Below are 15,619 nucleotides of genomic sequence, written 5' to 3' on the forward strand. Positions count from 1 at the left end.
TACTGGACCTCTTCCATGAATAAAATAACTCCACACATTTATTTTGGGGAGAAGAAGAGGATGAACCAAAAGAAAAGAAACCAGCTCTGTTTCATGTAAAATTCTTATTTCAGGAAAGAATGTTGGGATTATCATGGTTGATTAACTGCTTCTTCGTGAATCTACCGCAAGTGTGCGCACTCGGGCGGTAGGTAGAAAGAAATTGATTTCCAAATTGATTAATTCCCCTTTTAGGGCTAATTTTCCCTTTGTTAGAAGTTACGAAGACGGGCTGTGCTCCAATATACTCTTATTTATAATTCTATGAATATATTCGGCATTTTGTTTGATGTGACCCCGTATTATAGAACTAAGAGTAAAGCAAAGGAGTTCTATAGAAAAGAGAAGTACTGTGATTGGGTTGAATGAACAAGAAGCTGATAAAACATCAATTTATGGAACAGGCACAGCCAAGGCCATGCACATACAACAGCTTCATATGGCTGCTATCTAACCGTATCTTAGCTATCAACTAACTTTTACTAACAACTTGTTAAGTAACTCAACTGTACTGACTTTTAACCAACTGCAGAGCTGATTCAGTGACTTTCTTTCTCGGTAGATGAAAAATCTCTTGCAAATTGCAATCGTCAACCAACTCATGGTTTTATCAGTTGTTGGTGAAACAGAAAAGAATAAAAATAAAGCAGACGAAAATAATAGTACTAGAAAAAGAGAACGAAAAATTTTGGAAACAACTTCATTATTTTTAGTGGAACAACTACAGCATTGTTGAATTGGACTGAAATTCTTGAAATTAACCCGTTGACCAGTGTTAAAATCATTCTTCAACAAATGGATTTGGATATAGTGCAAATACTACACTTTCAAAACAACCAAAGTTTGACCCTAAATGTAAATAAATGAAAACCCACCAAAGTTTTGGTCTCTGCCACATTTGCTTAGTAAAATAATTCAGTCATCACACTGTAGAAATGTAAATATTTTCCCTTAATTTCAAATCTTTCAATATTAGAGGAGACATGAAAAAATAGCCTTCATCTAGTTTCCCACCACAATATTTATGTGCGTACAAGAAATCAAAATCTATCTAAAACGTACACATAAAAAGATGCACTTTCTACAATGAAGACTCAGCTTAGGTGAAGGATAAAAGGCACTGTGCTATGCAAGAAATAGCTGTCTCTGTTGAATTTTTGTAAAACGTAAAAATTGTTCCATTTTTTTTCTTTAAAAATATTAATAAAGCCAGAGTTTCAAAAAGCACGCGAGTAAAGATAAACAGTACTAACAGTCTCGATCTATCGCATCCTAGAATAAATGAACGAATGGATAATTGGCATTTTAAAATAAAAGGCGACAAAAAAAATGGAAAATGAACTATCGGGCCATATCACATTGCATCTAAAACGATATGAATACAGTGGTTACACGACTGTAGTGTCAGCATTAAACATGCCTTTGCTTTTTTCTTCTGGAAATCCACCTATTTGAGCCTTATCCTTGGTGAATTTATATATATAATCGCTTGGAGAAGCTTAGAACCCTCTAGCAATGTCATGAAATAGATGGTTTGGAGTCATTGGGCGATTCCTTGGAGTTCCTAATCACCAGATCATAATTGATAGATGCTAGTTGAGACAGGTTCTGTAATAAAAATTAAAAAAGAACTTTCTTTAGTCCGCATGGAAATGGACAAAGGTATCATTATTGTAGTATTTGCCGCCAAAAGTACTTTTAAAGCACTTCCTCTAATATTTTTTAGGTTGTTGAATAAAATTTGTTAAAAATTATGAAAAAGAACTATTAATTAAAAGTAAAAAATAAAACTCAGCATACTTTTATAGTTTTCAATAATTTTTAATTAATATATTATTAATATTTATTTTAGCAATAAAAACAGAAAATATTAAATTAAGAATGAAACATATATGATTTTTGTAAAGAGATTGTCTGTCACTCTCCTGCTTAGACCAGTTTCAATACTTAACCTGGCTAATTAATAAGCATTTTCACTTCCCCTACTCCCAGGCAAATTTGAATTCAAGAAAGCAAATGAGGAATAACCTCCTTTTCCTAACCATCAAAATCAGCATCCACTGGTAAAGCCTTATATTTCTAGCAGTAACAAAGTGAGGATAGTAACTATGAAGGGCAGGGGAATGAAAAAGGACAGAAGAGGCATTTTCTTCTTCACATAATATGCGGACCAATTTAGGATAACAAAGTGGACTGATTCTACAATACATTGTAAAATTATAGTGTGATATTAATATGTTATCATTTCCGGGGAATCTCTGTATTTACAAGTGGATTGGTTATGTAAAAATCAATGATAAAATATAAATTTTGACTTACAACATAAATATAATGGCAGCCATATCATAATGTATTCATACATTACAACGGTTAAGTGTATTGCAGAGTAATCAACTAATCAACTATTTAATACGAAAAAAAATGCAATGTTGTTGATGAATTTGTGACAAATTATATTGACAAAAGAGAAGATCAGACATGCCAGGTATTACCTTAAAAGAGAAATTACTAAAAGAGTACTGCACTTCAAGAGCTGGACCGCTGAAGTCCGCTAAACTACCACATTCATCACCCTGCTTCACAAGTATATGTCAGAAAAAAATCATGGTCAAACAAGGCTGTTAGAAAAACAATCAGACAAAATTGTTTCTCGCCAAATTAGAAATTTATTTTAAAAGGAAAAATAGCAAGTGATGTGGACAGACTTGTGGCTTACAGGCTAACTGATTCTTTTGTATGTAATCTTTTATTTGGTTTGGCATAATATTGGTTTGTAGTTTAAATGCAATGAAAATTCATACTTTAATATTTTATGTTTAAACAGAAACTGTCAGCTACTTAAAAATCAAGGAATCCCTGGACGTAAGTAGTATGACACCTAAAAAGCTTAAGGTAGTTTATAGTGCATGGGTAGTATTCTTACATCTTCATCTAATAAATCGCTGCCTGAACCACTGCTGCATGTCTCAGTAATGTCATCAAAATCACTACCTCCAGCACATTGTTCATCCTCTGGATTCCAAATGTACCGGCTCATAAAATAACTTGTATCAAGAGCTTCAGCCATTGGTATGAACATAGCCTGCAGAAAATCGAGGTAGATTCCAGGTGACAAATCAAAAGATATGGAACAAACATATCAAAGATCTAGTAAAATTAAAATGAACCTTCTGCCTTGCTAGGGTATCCCAATTAATATCCTTGAAGAAAGGGTGGCGTTTAACCTGCCAGAAAAAGTATATTTACTGTTACCTTTTGTCAAATACCACAGTTTGCAAGTACTAAGCAATAAATAACTCACTTCAGTCGCTCCTGTTGCACCTAATCTTTGGAATGGATTATCGTTCAATAATCTAAAAGAGAATACACTGTCAGCCATAACCAACATGACAGGAATCTTAATATTCAAGTTAAAAGCGGAACTTTTACCAACCAATTGCATAATTCACATAAAATCATTTAGAGGTTTCACAAAAGTGAAAAACATAAGAAAAAACTGTTTATCCTATTTGATATTAGCATGTTCGCTCAAATTGATCTTGCTCATCCTGACAGATTATGTAAATTTTGAAAGCCACTTAAATTCTCCATCATACCCAAGAAAAAGATCATAAAAACTAACTTTTTCACAGTGGACGTGCTAAACTCTTAAAAACAATTAATTTACACACCGTTTACTATGTTGATAATCTTTCAGAGCATACACCAGTAGCACCAGCAAGTACCAATAACTTTTCAAAATCTTTTTGCTCTATATATCAAGTTTCCCTAAGATTTTGATGCCTCGAGCAGGTATTTGATGAGGCAAATATTAAAATGCACCTCTACTTCGATAAGGATGCTTACTTATTCATCAAATCATATGCTTCAAAGCTTATCTCCTCAGGAATCTTGGGCCATTGTATGTCTCTGTTAATTATGTTATCAAATATTTGCTGCAAAACAAACACTCACACAATAGTGTTCAGATATTCATCCATATTTCCAAATAATAAAAATTTATTGATCACTTTAGATTTCAACAAATCCATAGAGATATTATTAAAAAAACTTGGGCTTAACCCACTCCCATAAACTAGATCATAGGAGGAGGATTATCCTTAGTCAATGTTAATGTGGGACATTTTAACACACCTCTCCCTGAACATTTGGTGCGTGAAATTTGCAAGACTAAATATATGTACAATGTTTAGTATTCAAATTGAATAGACTTCGATACCATATTAAGAAATTTGGGCTTAAGTCACTCTCAAAAACTAGCTGACACGAGGAGAACTATTCTAACCCTAAATTTGGGACATCTTAATAATATATTTAATGAAATTAAAAATCCACAAAAACATAATATATAAAGAGCATTAAACAGAAGGAAAATATGATCGGAAAGCAAAAGAAAATGAGAAGAGAAGAGAATGCTGTCATCCATATATTTTGTTAATAATATTATCGTAACTATATACAAGACTTGGTCAACAAAAACACACGCAACAGAATTTTATTAACGAATAACAAAATAATAAATGGATGTTGAAACTATTTGTATGTTTATTAATCGTACCACAAAAACCTACCTGTGGATGTTCGGCATTAAATGGTGGAATACCCACAAGAAGCTCATAAAGTATGACACCCACGGACCACCAATCTGCAGTTGCACCTACAAGTAGAGATATGGTGTATAAGAAATTAAATCAAACAAAAAGATTTTAAAAGAAAAAATAAATAAAATATATATCTTAAATTATTAACTAAAATTTTTATTTTTATTTTCATAAGATGTACTATTTAATCAGCGGATAAACTGCAAACCATGTCCCATGCCAAGAAGTATCTCAGGTGCCAAATAATCCGGGGTGCCAACTACTGACTGTTTTTGACGGTCTTCCCTTTTTGAAGAATGTCGAGGTTTTGGTTCATCATCTCCTAGGAAACAATTGGTGGAAAATGATGGCGCTGATAAATCATCTGTGCTGTTGATAAGACCAACCTTAGAGAGCCCAAAATCTGTTAACTGTAATAACAGGGATTAAACAATTAGAACTGACAAATAATACTTCCATTGTAGGATTGTACGAAGAGTTATGATAATTAGTAGAAATACATAGCAGCAGTTTGATTGAAACAGCGTCGAGAATAAAGATACTAAAAAAATTAACTTTCCTAATTAACCCACGGGCCAGAGCATAACCCTTGAAGAGTGAAGTCAATGCCTATAAACTTGTTACTCATTCAATTCAACCGAAATAGTATGTTATAAGCCCAAATAATGAGGGGGCACGTTGTAACATCCCATGTTAGCTGGATATATACTGACTTGAACAACCCTCTCCCAGTAAGCTAGCATTTAAATTGTGTTCAAATATCAATGTCTACCTCAGTCCTAACATTAGGCCACTGGCAAACATCCATTCTTGTGAACGGCATGACTCATTTTGGGTGCAAGGGAGGTGAACATTATCTCTCCAAAGCTATTTTTGATAGATGAATTAGGCTCAGTTCATTTGAATTTTAAATAAGATATCAAAGCCAACTTTAGTCCTGTTGTTGAGCCACCCCCGATGTCCAAACTAGTTAGCTTTTACGATTAATCAATGTCTATTCTTAATCCTACTAATCCAGGCCACTCCAATTTCCAAAATAATAAAAGATAAAAAATTCCAGGAAGGACTAAAGTTTAAAAAGCAGATGTTTCAATAAAAGTTATGCACACATAAATACCAAATTTATGAACTAATTTGTTCACATCGTTAAGAGCTTAATAAAATGAATCTTTAAAGTTTTGCTTTCAGGTAAAATTGCAATATGAAGGGACAATGAAGAGACTTCACTCCATATAAATGGGTAAAAATTTCAACAACTAAGAGAGAATGCTTCCATTTAGAAGAGAGAGAGAGAGAGAGAGAGAAATGTTGGGTTGAAGTGTCAACTTTAAATTGGAGGATAAGGAAAAGGGCAGGACAGGTGATCTGAATCCATAACGCTGACCTTAATATGACCATCCTGACCTATCAACAAATTATCTGGCTTCAAGTCTCTGTGAATCACATTCAAGGAATGCAAATACTCCAAGGCAAGAACCTGTATAGCAATCAAGAAAAAAGAAAAAGTAAAAAAGAGATAAAGAACAGAAACATAGATGTGGCGAGAACTTGCAAGTATGCAGGTGAAAAACTAACAAAATACAAAGGCTAATATGCTTACAACTTCTGCAATATATACACGAGCCATATCTTCATCTAAGCAACCTAGATTTCTCAACAGAGAATAAAGATCCCCACCATTCAAATACTCCATAACAAGATAAAGATTTTCCCAACATGTGAAAGAGTAGAAAAATCGGACCTGTTCATCAAAGTTACATGAAAATTAGGCTAGTGTATCAATATGCAACAACTTCACAAATGGACGGTACATTGTAAGTCCTGCTTACCACAAAAGGGTTTCGAACAGATATAAGGATGTCTCGCTCTGCCAAAATGCTTTGAACTGCATTTTTACGGATCATGTCTGCCTTTCTCAGAACCTAAAAAATATCAATCAATGGTTATAACCCATTCTAATTACTCAATTGGCTAATTTGGCAAGAACACTCTCTAGTGGTTGCTGTTGCCATCAATAGTCAATTGGCATTGCTGAACAGAAGAATGCTTGTACAGTTTTACAACTTAAGTACACATGCTATTACTAAGTACAGCTTTTAACAGCAGAATTCTTCACCTGAATTTATCTCAACTTTTTTTTGAAGTTTCTTTCTACATAGAAATTGTTTCAGGTGGTAGCAAAGCTGACCTTCATAGCAAATAAATCACCAGTTGCTCTTTTTCGGGCAAGAAAAACTCGTCCAAATGCACCCCTGCTTATTGGTTTTATTATTTCAAAGTCTTCGATAGAGATCCGGTCCTTAGCAAAAGCATTAATTGGGCTAGCACGAAGGCTACGAACTGCATCATCTTCCACTGAACTCTCTTCATCAGCCATGCTATTTGATGAGTCTACCTTTTCATCTTCTATCTGCCCACAAAGAGATATATATTTCTCCCTGCAAAATGAAGTTGCAGATTCAAGTTAATGTTTTAAGCATTACGCCAGTATAAGAAAATAAATTACAAAAGTTTTTGGTTTACTGTCAATAACAGTGGTTCTAGAGAAAATCTGGGAAAATCTTATAAATACTTCTGAAATCACAAAAAATACATGGCTGTACTCGAACACAGCAGAAAAGTTACAAGTGCTCACTGCAAAAGTTTCTCTATTCGTCGTCCAAAAGTCTCCACAATAAGTGCATCTACTTTTCTGTCTTGAATAGCGTATTTCAGGTCTTCTAAGCGATCAAGCATATACTCCAGAGCACTGTAGTCACAGTTGTTCACATTTGCAACGGCACGAGCTATTTCAACCAGCTTGTTTATCTGTCATTTGACAGTTTAGATATCATCATAAAAATTCCCAAAAAAACAAAACAAAAATATCTGAAGCAAATATGACAAAATTTCATAAGATTATAATGTATACAAGTTGATAACATCTCTTCATCTAATGTAATGTTTTTCTGCACATAATAATGTGCATGAAGTAACAACTAGTGGTAGGGGTACCTGGTCCGAACTCTCCAGTTCAGATAATGTTCTTCGTCCACTTAGTAACATTTCTATCTGACTAGTTCGTGGTGTTACCAGTGGTGATCTCGGTGTCAAGCTTCCAGCTGATGATACCTTTGTGCAATGGTCAGGTTTCAAGGATATGCGTGCTGGACATGATATTTCATGTGAAAGGTGCAGATCATCCATAACAAAAGTACTGTCGGGTTGAGTAGAGTCAAGCATGTCGTCAGAGCATCTACAAGTCAGGTTATTTCTTTCTAGAGATAAATCATTTAACTCTTCATGTACATTTGATGTTGACACTGTAACAACCTCAAAGCTTTCTCCATGAGTATCAGTGCTTTTTGGTGTACTTTTTGGTGTCCAGGATTCCAGTATTCTTTCAATGGTTTCAGAAACTCTTTCAAGCCGTTCATTTACAGTTAAGCCTTTCAGATCACATCTATCAGCAATGGTGCATATTCGAGAATGCTCCTCCACATGTACAATCGGTATTTCAACCTCACAAATCCTGCAGATCATTGAATCCTCGTATGTTAGATTTTGCTGATCTCCCCAGAATCCCCAAGAAACCTTTCGTGCTCTTGACGATGACTGTGAAGGTTCAGGATGACATGACAGGAAATCCAAATTTTCAGCATTTTCTTCTTTGGCTTCCAAGCGATCCAGCTCACCTTTGGATGGGGAATCTACTGCATCTTGACCTCTTCGCTTTTTCTCAGCAGCAGATGGAAGCTTTCTCCAAGAAGACATCCTATAGCTGCCAGGAGTAGATTCAACACTTTTGGCTGTAGCAACCTCCACACTGTCAGTCACACCACGTACATGTTGGTCAACTTTTTGTTTTGTTATCAGTTTGTCTTGCTCTTTTCCATGTGACTTTTTTAACTGCTTCTCAGCCACCTCAAGTCTACCAGGTGGAATAGAATTCTGCTGTGCAGCCTTCAAAATTTGCTCAGAATATACCCCAAGATCGCTGAGTTGGTGAAGACCCAGAATGTGATCTTGTTCATATCCACTTTCCTTCTGGAATTGCACTAGTCGAGTGCACCGAGTGAGAATAAATAGTAGACGCGTATGAACTTGCTTAAGAATCCCCACTGGTAATTCTTGGCGTTTGTCATCTAGATTTTGAACAATAGATTCACATTTGATCCAAAACTCAGTAGCTGACATCTTTGCACATTGTTGAGCAACGACCAACAGATCCTCCAACCTCTCTTTCCATTCGTCACGTCCTGAATTTTTTTCAAGAATTCCCACCAAATCTCCAGCAAAACCACCCAAGTCAGAGTCAACTTCTTCCTTTAATTTTTCAAACTTAGCTCGAATTTCCGCCATGACTTCCTGCAATATTTGATTTTGGGAGAAAACAAGTGTTCAAGAAATTTGTGTGTTTTTAAAAATAATGAACAGTGATGCAAAACTTTAAGAAGCTAAAGAAAGAGTACCTCCACGTGCCCAAAGGCACGATGTTTCCAAATTGGAAATGGTCTAACTCCTTTGGAGTTGAGTTCATGGGAAAAGCTTTTAATATCAGGGTGTCTCTTTTTGCGGCCACTCGTAAGTCGCAGGATTTCCTGAAAACGAGGGGACTGCATTTCTTTGGCGAAAGCTGCATGATGACCCTGTACAAAACACATGCAATGAACCTGAGCTACCTACATTTCTCCAACTATTCAGTACACACACCATCACGAAAAAGTTATTATCAAATAAAAAAAATAACAAACTAGGTAAAAAAATACACATAATATCACACCTCTAGCACAGGAATGAGCTGCGAATGAGTTCTCAGCGATTTGGAATGATTCCAATGAGCTTTTTTCCCACAAAGAAGAACAACGATATCAATTATATCAGCAATAATATAGGAAATCATAAATTACCAATAATTAAATTTAGTTTTTCACATTAGAAAACCTAAAACTGGACGAAGCAGTAAAAGAAATGTAGACCTAGGTCTTTGGTATGGGAAGGTTTGGATCCATGTCTTGCGTCATTGATAGTGATGGGATCCTGTGTCAAGAACGAAGGAGAGCCAACCGAGGATGAATAGCGAAGAGGCGAAGACGACGAGCGCGTGCGAATGTGATTCAGCCCTAAAGACGACGCGACCAAGAGGGAAGAATGGCATTCCTCTTCCTCCTTCTCCTCATGGCCTTCGTTTGTTGATGCCTTAGTCCGTCGAATTGGAATTGGAGGTATTTTCTGGAGCTTAGTTCTGCCGCCGAAAGCCGACGGCGTTCCCGGAGAGGGATCTCCGTTGTCTGATCTCAGCGAAGAATGCGACGGCGTAGGGGTGGACGTCATGGATGGTGAGTTTGGGATTCTTTCTTCATGGCATGGTGAGTGTGAGAGAGTGAAGAGAGAGAGGTTTGAATCAAGAAAGGATCAATCGAGAGAGAGAGAGAGAGGATGAGAAACTCGCGGGAATGGAAGCGAGAAAATGGAGACAACGAAGCGGGATTTTCAGTTAAGGAAAGGAAACCCAGTTCGTTAAAGAATGAAAAGCATTATCAACGTGCTTCCCGCGAACTAAGTGTATTCAATATTACGTGTCTTGTGTGGGAATAAGGATCCAACGTCTCCCATGTCACAAGTCTTCTATTTTCACACACGCATCCAAATTACCTAGTCCCTACTCCCAAAGGTTTTATACGTAAATAACCATAAAATTTCAAATTTTTGGATCTTATCTTATCGAACTCGAGTTGGAATAGAGTGAACCAAACACAAAACCTCCATATACGTACACACTATTGTCATAAGCATAAACCAACCATACATTGCAGTGATTAGACACTCGGCTGAGGCACTAAATTATTGGATCATTAGTTTAACCAATAAATCATTGATCGAATTAATTGAATCATATACATATACATGTATAGAATTTTTTTGGGTGAAATATACATGTATAGATTTCTGATAAATAAAATAATTAGTAATATAATTGATTTTGCGTTTGTAATGTAATTTTTGCTATGGATGCGAACTAAATCCATACCATACCCACCCTATACTTATTATATTTTATAATTAAAATTTGAATCTTTTTAAATTAAGTTAATCATTTTTGTTTAATATTAAACATTCAAATTAACTAAAATATGGCTAATGGGTCAAAATACAGTATATAGGTATTCAATGAATAAAAATACGGGGATTAATTTTTTCACTCACACAAATGAGTTTTTGAGTACAAAGAATTCAAAAATCTGTAATCATAAATACAGATATTATAATGCTCTATTCAAAATATACTCATTGTCATTTAATTACTGATACTTGAAATATTCAAGGAGCTATATGTTCAATTTTTACTATAATGTTTACATAAAAAATTCAAAACTGATTCAATTGCAAAATTTGAGACCGGTTAAAAGCGAGTTTAATGCCAATTCACATCAATTATCATGTAAAAATGTTCTAATAAGCAACCTAGATCAATTATCAAGTCAGTTCACTAGTCAAATTGGCTGGTGAGGTTCGGTTCATAACACTAATGTTGCATCAATGTTTTTAAAAAGCTTATATATACTTACACTTTCAATCAATCTCAAAATTATTGCAAATAATTGGAAGCACATAAGTTCTTTTCTTTTTTTTTTCATTATTGTTACTTAGGTGTAAATAAATCAAATCAAATATTTAAAACTCATGTTTCACTAATAAAAAAATTGTTCAAACTTGATTCAATTATTTACATGAATCAAATTTTAAGCTTGAACTTGACTTAATTAATAACTTTGAAGCTTGAATTCCCTCATTAGCTTGTTTATAATTTTTTAATAAATTTTAATATCTTTTATTAATTTAATCTTTATGAATGTTTTTATGCTAAAAAGATAAAATAAAATATAATTTTATCTGCATAAAGATGACTTAAAATTAAAAATATTATAAAAATAATATATTTCTTTTTAAAAAATTATATTCACTCGTTTAAAATGCAATTCTTATAAAGTAAAATTAGATAAATAATACATGCACACAATTATAATAAAAAGAAAATATAAATTTTAATAAATATACTAAATAAATCCTAATTATGTAAATACATATATATATATATATATATATATATAGACACACACATATAAACTATTCATAAATTATTAATGTTCAAGCTTTGAAAGCTTAAACTTAACTCTTTTAAATAACCAAGACTAATTTTAAATTTGAATTTACTTAATTAAATAAACACATTTAGTTGAATATTTATCAAGTCAAGTTCAAATACTTCACAGATAAGTCCATTCATTTATATCCGGAGTTGTTACTACATGAGTTACAAATTTGCTTCGGACCAACTTGAGAGTCACGGCTCTGAAATTCAAGTTTTATAGCATGGAAGTAAACTAACATTCCATTTTAACATTAGCACTTGGATTTCTACAATTGCAGTGCCTTGTTTTTTGGGTTAAAAAATAGCAGTGCTGTCGCAAAATACAACAGAAATGCTAACCCTTCTTTTAATTTCTGGGCTTACCCAGCAGTCTCGACCTTTTGGATTTTGATCATAAAACAAACACCTGGGTGGACCAAAAACATCACCCGATTGCCCGGCAAGTTGGGCATCATGAGTCATCTAACAAAAACACAAGCCTAATTTACCAAGTTGGGTCATCCACTGCGTTGTAAGACTTGCCAATGTTAATGTAGCTACTTCGTTGGATGATACACAATAAAAGCAGCAAGATGACGCAATTGCAATAAGTAGTGCATCTAACAAAAAAGAATGATTCGCGTAAGAGTGCCATTCTATTTTAGCGATGAACTATACACCACCTATGAAGCAACAAATAATAAACCAAATAATTCAGTAATATTTTAGGGGCCCGATGATTAACACGAAATAAGTAAATTGAGGAAGATAAAATATCCACGAAATTCAATTTATAACCTCCAAGGGAACCGAGAAAATTTTCACAGATTGCCACTTGAATGAACATTCATCTAAAGAAAGGCATGAAAGTGACAAATTGCACGCCTTAATCTTGCTTTAAAATGCAAGAATTCTTTAATTATCGTTTTTGTCTTCTTTTTTCACCTTTCCTCTCCCTTCTCACTTTGCTAATGAAAACAAAAAAAATGAGGGGTCTAGCATTCTTCAGACAAAAAGAGTCAACAGAAAATGAAATTTGTGCAGAAGATCAGGTAGCAAAACCAGATTACTTCAAGACTTCTTTGGTCTCTTTGAACTCCCTTCTCTTTTATCGGCCTCTGCAGGCTTCTTCTTGTCCTTCCTTTCTCTCTTCTTTAGTGCAGTCATGTGTGCCTTTAATATAGTTGCATAAGAAGCTTGAAAGCGCTGGTGATCCTTTGGTCCAACCTTTCGAATAAAACCCAGTAATATAAATTATTAGAAGCAGAAACAACTTATATGAACTCAGAAGTAAGTCGAAAGCTAAAATAGCCAAAAGGTTCTCAGAGAACTCAGGTAACATCCACTTCAAAATTTTCTACAAAAATTATACTAACAAAAAGTACTCATTTAGACAGAATAAGTTTTGAAATACTAAAAACTAGTAATCCTGATAGTGTATGAAAAGTAATACTAAGTCACTGATATTTTACAGAGCAACTCGTTCTTAATCATACATCTGGAAGCTTGCATGAATGAACTCCATTAATTAAATTTTTATGACCTCAACCATGTAGAATATCAGCTAGGGCAGACAGGGTGATTCATTCATGAGAAGTGCCAAAAGTAAGTGACCCTTAGAGTTTAGCACAAACAACCAAAAGATCTAACAGTAAGAAATCTGAACGAAATAGGGAACACATTTCACAACCTGAGCGAACTGCAAAGTTTACTGCACAAGCAAGCTGTACTACAATGAATAGAAGAGTTTCACAGTTGGGGAAATCCCCTCCACCCCCATATAATTAAACCTCCAACTGTATTGTCCAATCCAATAATAAAAACCAAAGATCAGGCAATCTTCAAAAGAACCGACACATGAAAGATTGATAGGAGGTGTTGGACAAATTGAGACATAATACTTAAGTTAATTGCAGTTTCATAAACTTGTACACAATAGAATTGGTCTTAATAAATCTATGTTGTCTAAAATATATTTTAGAACTAGTTTACCATCAAATATTGTTTAGTATCTTGGTGAATCCATTTTGAAGAATTAGTTTATGAAAAGAGGATCGAAACATGGATACCGTTATTTATATACGTTGATTACTTTGAAGCCATAATTTTGTTAGATGAAACATTTGAACTCGTTTTGACGTTAAATGCAATCAAATAGGAACTGGATTTTCAAATTTGAGTAACTACCAAACATACAAGATTTCGAAACCACACAAATTTTAACTACCTACCCTATTTTCAGAATTTGGAAAACAACCCATAGATTCATAATATCAGACAAGGTAACTTATAAAGGTAACAAGGTCACTAAAAGAAAATGTGGAGGAAGAAAAAGGTCAAATGACTATACCCAACTCGCATGTTTTCAATTCTTTCCCTTTCACTTATTCCCCTTTGATTACTCTACTCTATTCAAGAGCTCTTAACCATTACAGTTTACAGATAGAATAGAAAAATTGCACATTGGAATCAGACTAGGAACTAAACACCTAACCAATCAGAAGATAACCCCTGACATATGTACACCGTAAACAATGAATAGCAAAATGTTATTAAAAGCAAGCTTCAAAATAGCAAACTCAAAATATATATCTAAGATACGTACTGAAGTAGAAATTGTCTTTTTGCCATCAGTGGCACGTATAAGGCATCTATACTCAATTGCTTCACCAGCAGTCACCATTTTATTCCTTTGCACTTTAGATTTCAAAGATGCTAAAAGAGGCACAACAAGGGGCACATAAACAAAGATCAGTTTCCAGAAATATAAACACAAGAAGAAATTTTACCCAACCTAACCACGAAGACCAAATTAACACCCACATCTTTTAAGAGTAACCCAAACAGAGCCCTTCTCAGTGCTGCGTTCAAACATGCTGGTGAGCTCATTGAGAAATGGATCTAGCTGTAGAAGAACCTGTGAAATCGGGAAAAACGAATTAGTTGAGGTCAGAATCATTCAACAACATTCAAAAAAAATTAGAAGTACTCCCCATTCCCCAGACCACTAACACGGTACCTTAACCAACAAAACAATAACACTCATAAATTATAGATCACGATAACATGAGCTGAATCCTCGTCCAAACTTTCGAAAATCAAAATATCGAAATAACATTACGGTTTTTCTACGCAAATTTACGCAACCACAGGGTGAATTATGGAATTTGTACTGTGAATTTCGCAACGATCTAAGCTAAATTTAAAATACGAAAAGGAGAAAATCGGAGTAAGCGAATGAAAGAGGGAATAAAAAGAAAGGAAATGGAATTAAGAAAAGAGGTTACCATTGTTGAGAAAGAAGGTACAGAGCTTTTGGGTGCTGAAAACGCAGTCGTCGTTTAGGTTGATTTCATGGGAAGGGAAGAAGAAGAAAAGAAAATAGAAGGAGGAGCGGTAACGAGTTCAACAGGTTGACTGCGGAACTGAAAGCCCAAGCCCAAACTATTGCGTGGAAAGTAGTAACCATACTACCGCCTAAGGAGGGCCCAACAAATTCTTTTATAATACCGGCCATTTGCTTCTTGGCGATCAAAAACAAAAAACCATTAGCTACTTAATTATTGATATTTTCTATAGAGACCACGCCTTTAGAAGAATTAAAATTATATTATTTTTAAATGAGTTAATTTAAATAATAAAAATAAATTCCTTTTAAAGAGTTTTTAAAGTTTTGGCGAGTCTCACATTTGATTAACTTTATTTAATGGGTAAAAATTTTGAGATATTGTCTTACTTTAAAATAAAATTTTAAAAATATTTATAAAAAATTATACTTATCTCGTTCTAAAATAACAAATAGACTGTAGATCTTGAATTACTCCATTCAACCAATTAAATTTTTCATATTTTTTCTCAAAAATTAATT

General features: G+C 34.2%; 2 protein-coding genes across 2 annotated transcripts; both read right to left on the reverse strand.

Moving 5' to 3' along the window:
• Nucleotides 1–2,325: 2,325 nt before the first annotated feature.
• On the reverse strand, nucleotides 2,326–10,186 carry LOC113865632 (probable serine/threonine protein kinase IRE). The gene is made up of 16 exons (XM_027500325.1): nucleotides 9,599–10,186; nucleotides 9,403–9,461; nucleotides 9,092–9,268; nucleotides 7,635–8,987; nucleotides 7,276–7,448; nucleotides 6,829–7,078; nucleotides 6,470–6,562; nucleotides 6,241–6,381; nucleotides 6,025–6,117; nucleotides 4,849–5,050; nucleotides 4,611–4,696; nucleotides 3,886–3,974; nucleotides 3,341–3,392; nucleotides 3,207–3,263; nucleotides 2,963–3,121; nucleotides 2,326–2,612 (listed from the first exon to the last, which is right to left on the reverse strand). Exons 1-16 carry the CDS (start codon nucleotides 9,951–9,953, stop codon nucleotides 2,442–2,444), a joined length of 3,510 nt encoding a protein of 1,169 aa, XP_027356126.1. The 5' UTR covers nucleotides 9,954–10,186; the 3' UTR covers nucleotides 2,326–2,441.
• Nucleotides 10,187–12,577: 2,391 nt separating this feature from the next.
• On the reverse strand, nucleotides 12,578–15,170 carry LOC113865765 (signal recognition particle 14 kDa protein). Its single transcript, XM_027500506.1, has 4 exons — nucleotides 15,039–15,170; nucleotides 14,575–14,668; nucleotides 14,357–14,466; nucleotides 12,578–12,978 (listed from the first exon to the last, which is right to left on the reverse strand). The coding sequence occupies exons 1-4, from the start codon at nucleotides 15,039–15,041 to the stop codon at nucleotides 12,823–12,825; spliced, it is 363 nt and encodes a 120-aa protein (XP_027356307.1). The 5' UTR covers nucleotides 15,042–15,170; the 3' UTR covers nucleotides 12,578–12,822.
• Nucleotides 15,171–15,619: the final 449 nt, after the last annotated feature.

This window comes from Abrus precatorius, unplaced genomic scaffold (assembly GCF_003935025.1).
Source record: "Abrus precatorius isolate BTA unplaced genomic scaffold, Abrus_2018 Scaffold4, whole genome shotgun sequence".
NCBI lineage: Eukaryota > Viridiplantae > Streptophyta > Magnoliopsida > Fabales > Fabaceae > Abrus > Abrus precatorius.

Excerpts from the sequence above, each read along its gene's own strand:
- LOC113865632 (XM_027500325.1), bottom strand. The coding sequence starts at position 9,953 with ATGACGTCCACCCCTACGCCGTCGCATTCTTCGCTGAGATCAGACAAC. Across the intron at positions 6,118-6,240 it reads GTGTATATATTGCAGAAGTT|GTTCTTGCCTTGGAGTATTT; the intron begins GTAAGCATATTA and ends ATTGCTATACAG. Across the intron at positions 3,393-3,885 it reads GCATATGATTTGATGAATAA|ATTATTGAACGATAATCCAT; the intron begins GTAAGCATCCTT and ends ATTCTCTTTTAG.
- LOC113865765 (XM_027500506.1), bottom strand. Across the intron at positions 14,467-14,574 it reads TTGGGTTACTCTTAAAAGAT|CATCTTTGAAATCTAAAGTG; the intron begins GTGGGTGTTAAT and ends TGCCTCTTTTAG. Across the intron at positions 12,979-14,356 it reads AAAAGACAATTTCTACTTCA|GTTGGACCAAAGGATCACCA; the intron begins GTACGTATCTTA and ends TTTATTCGAAAG.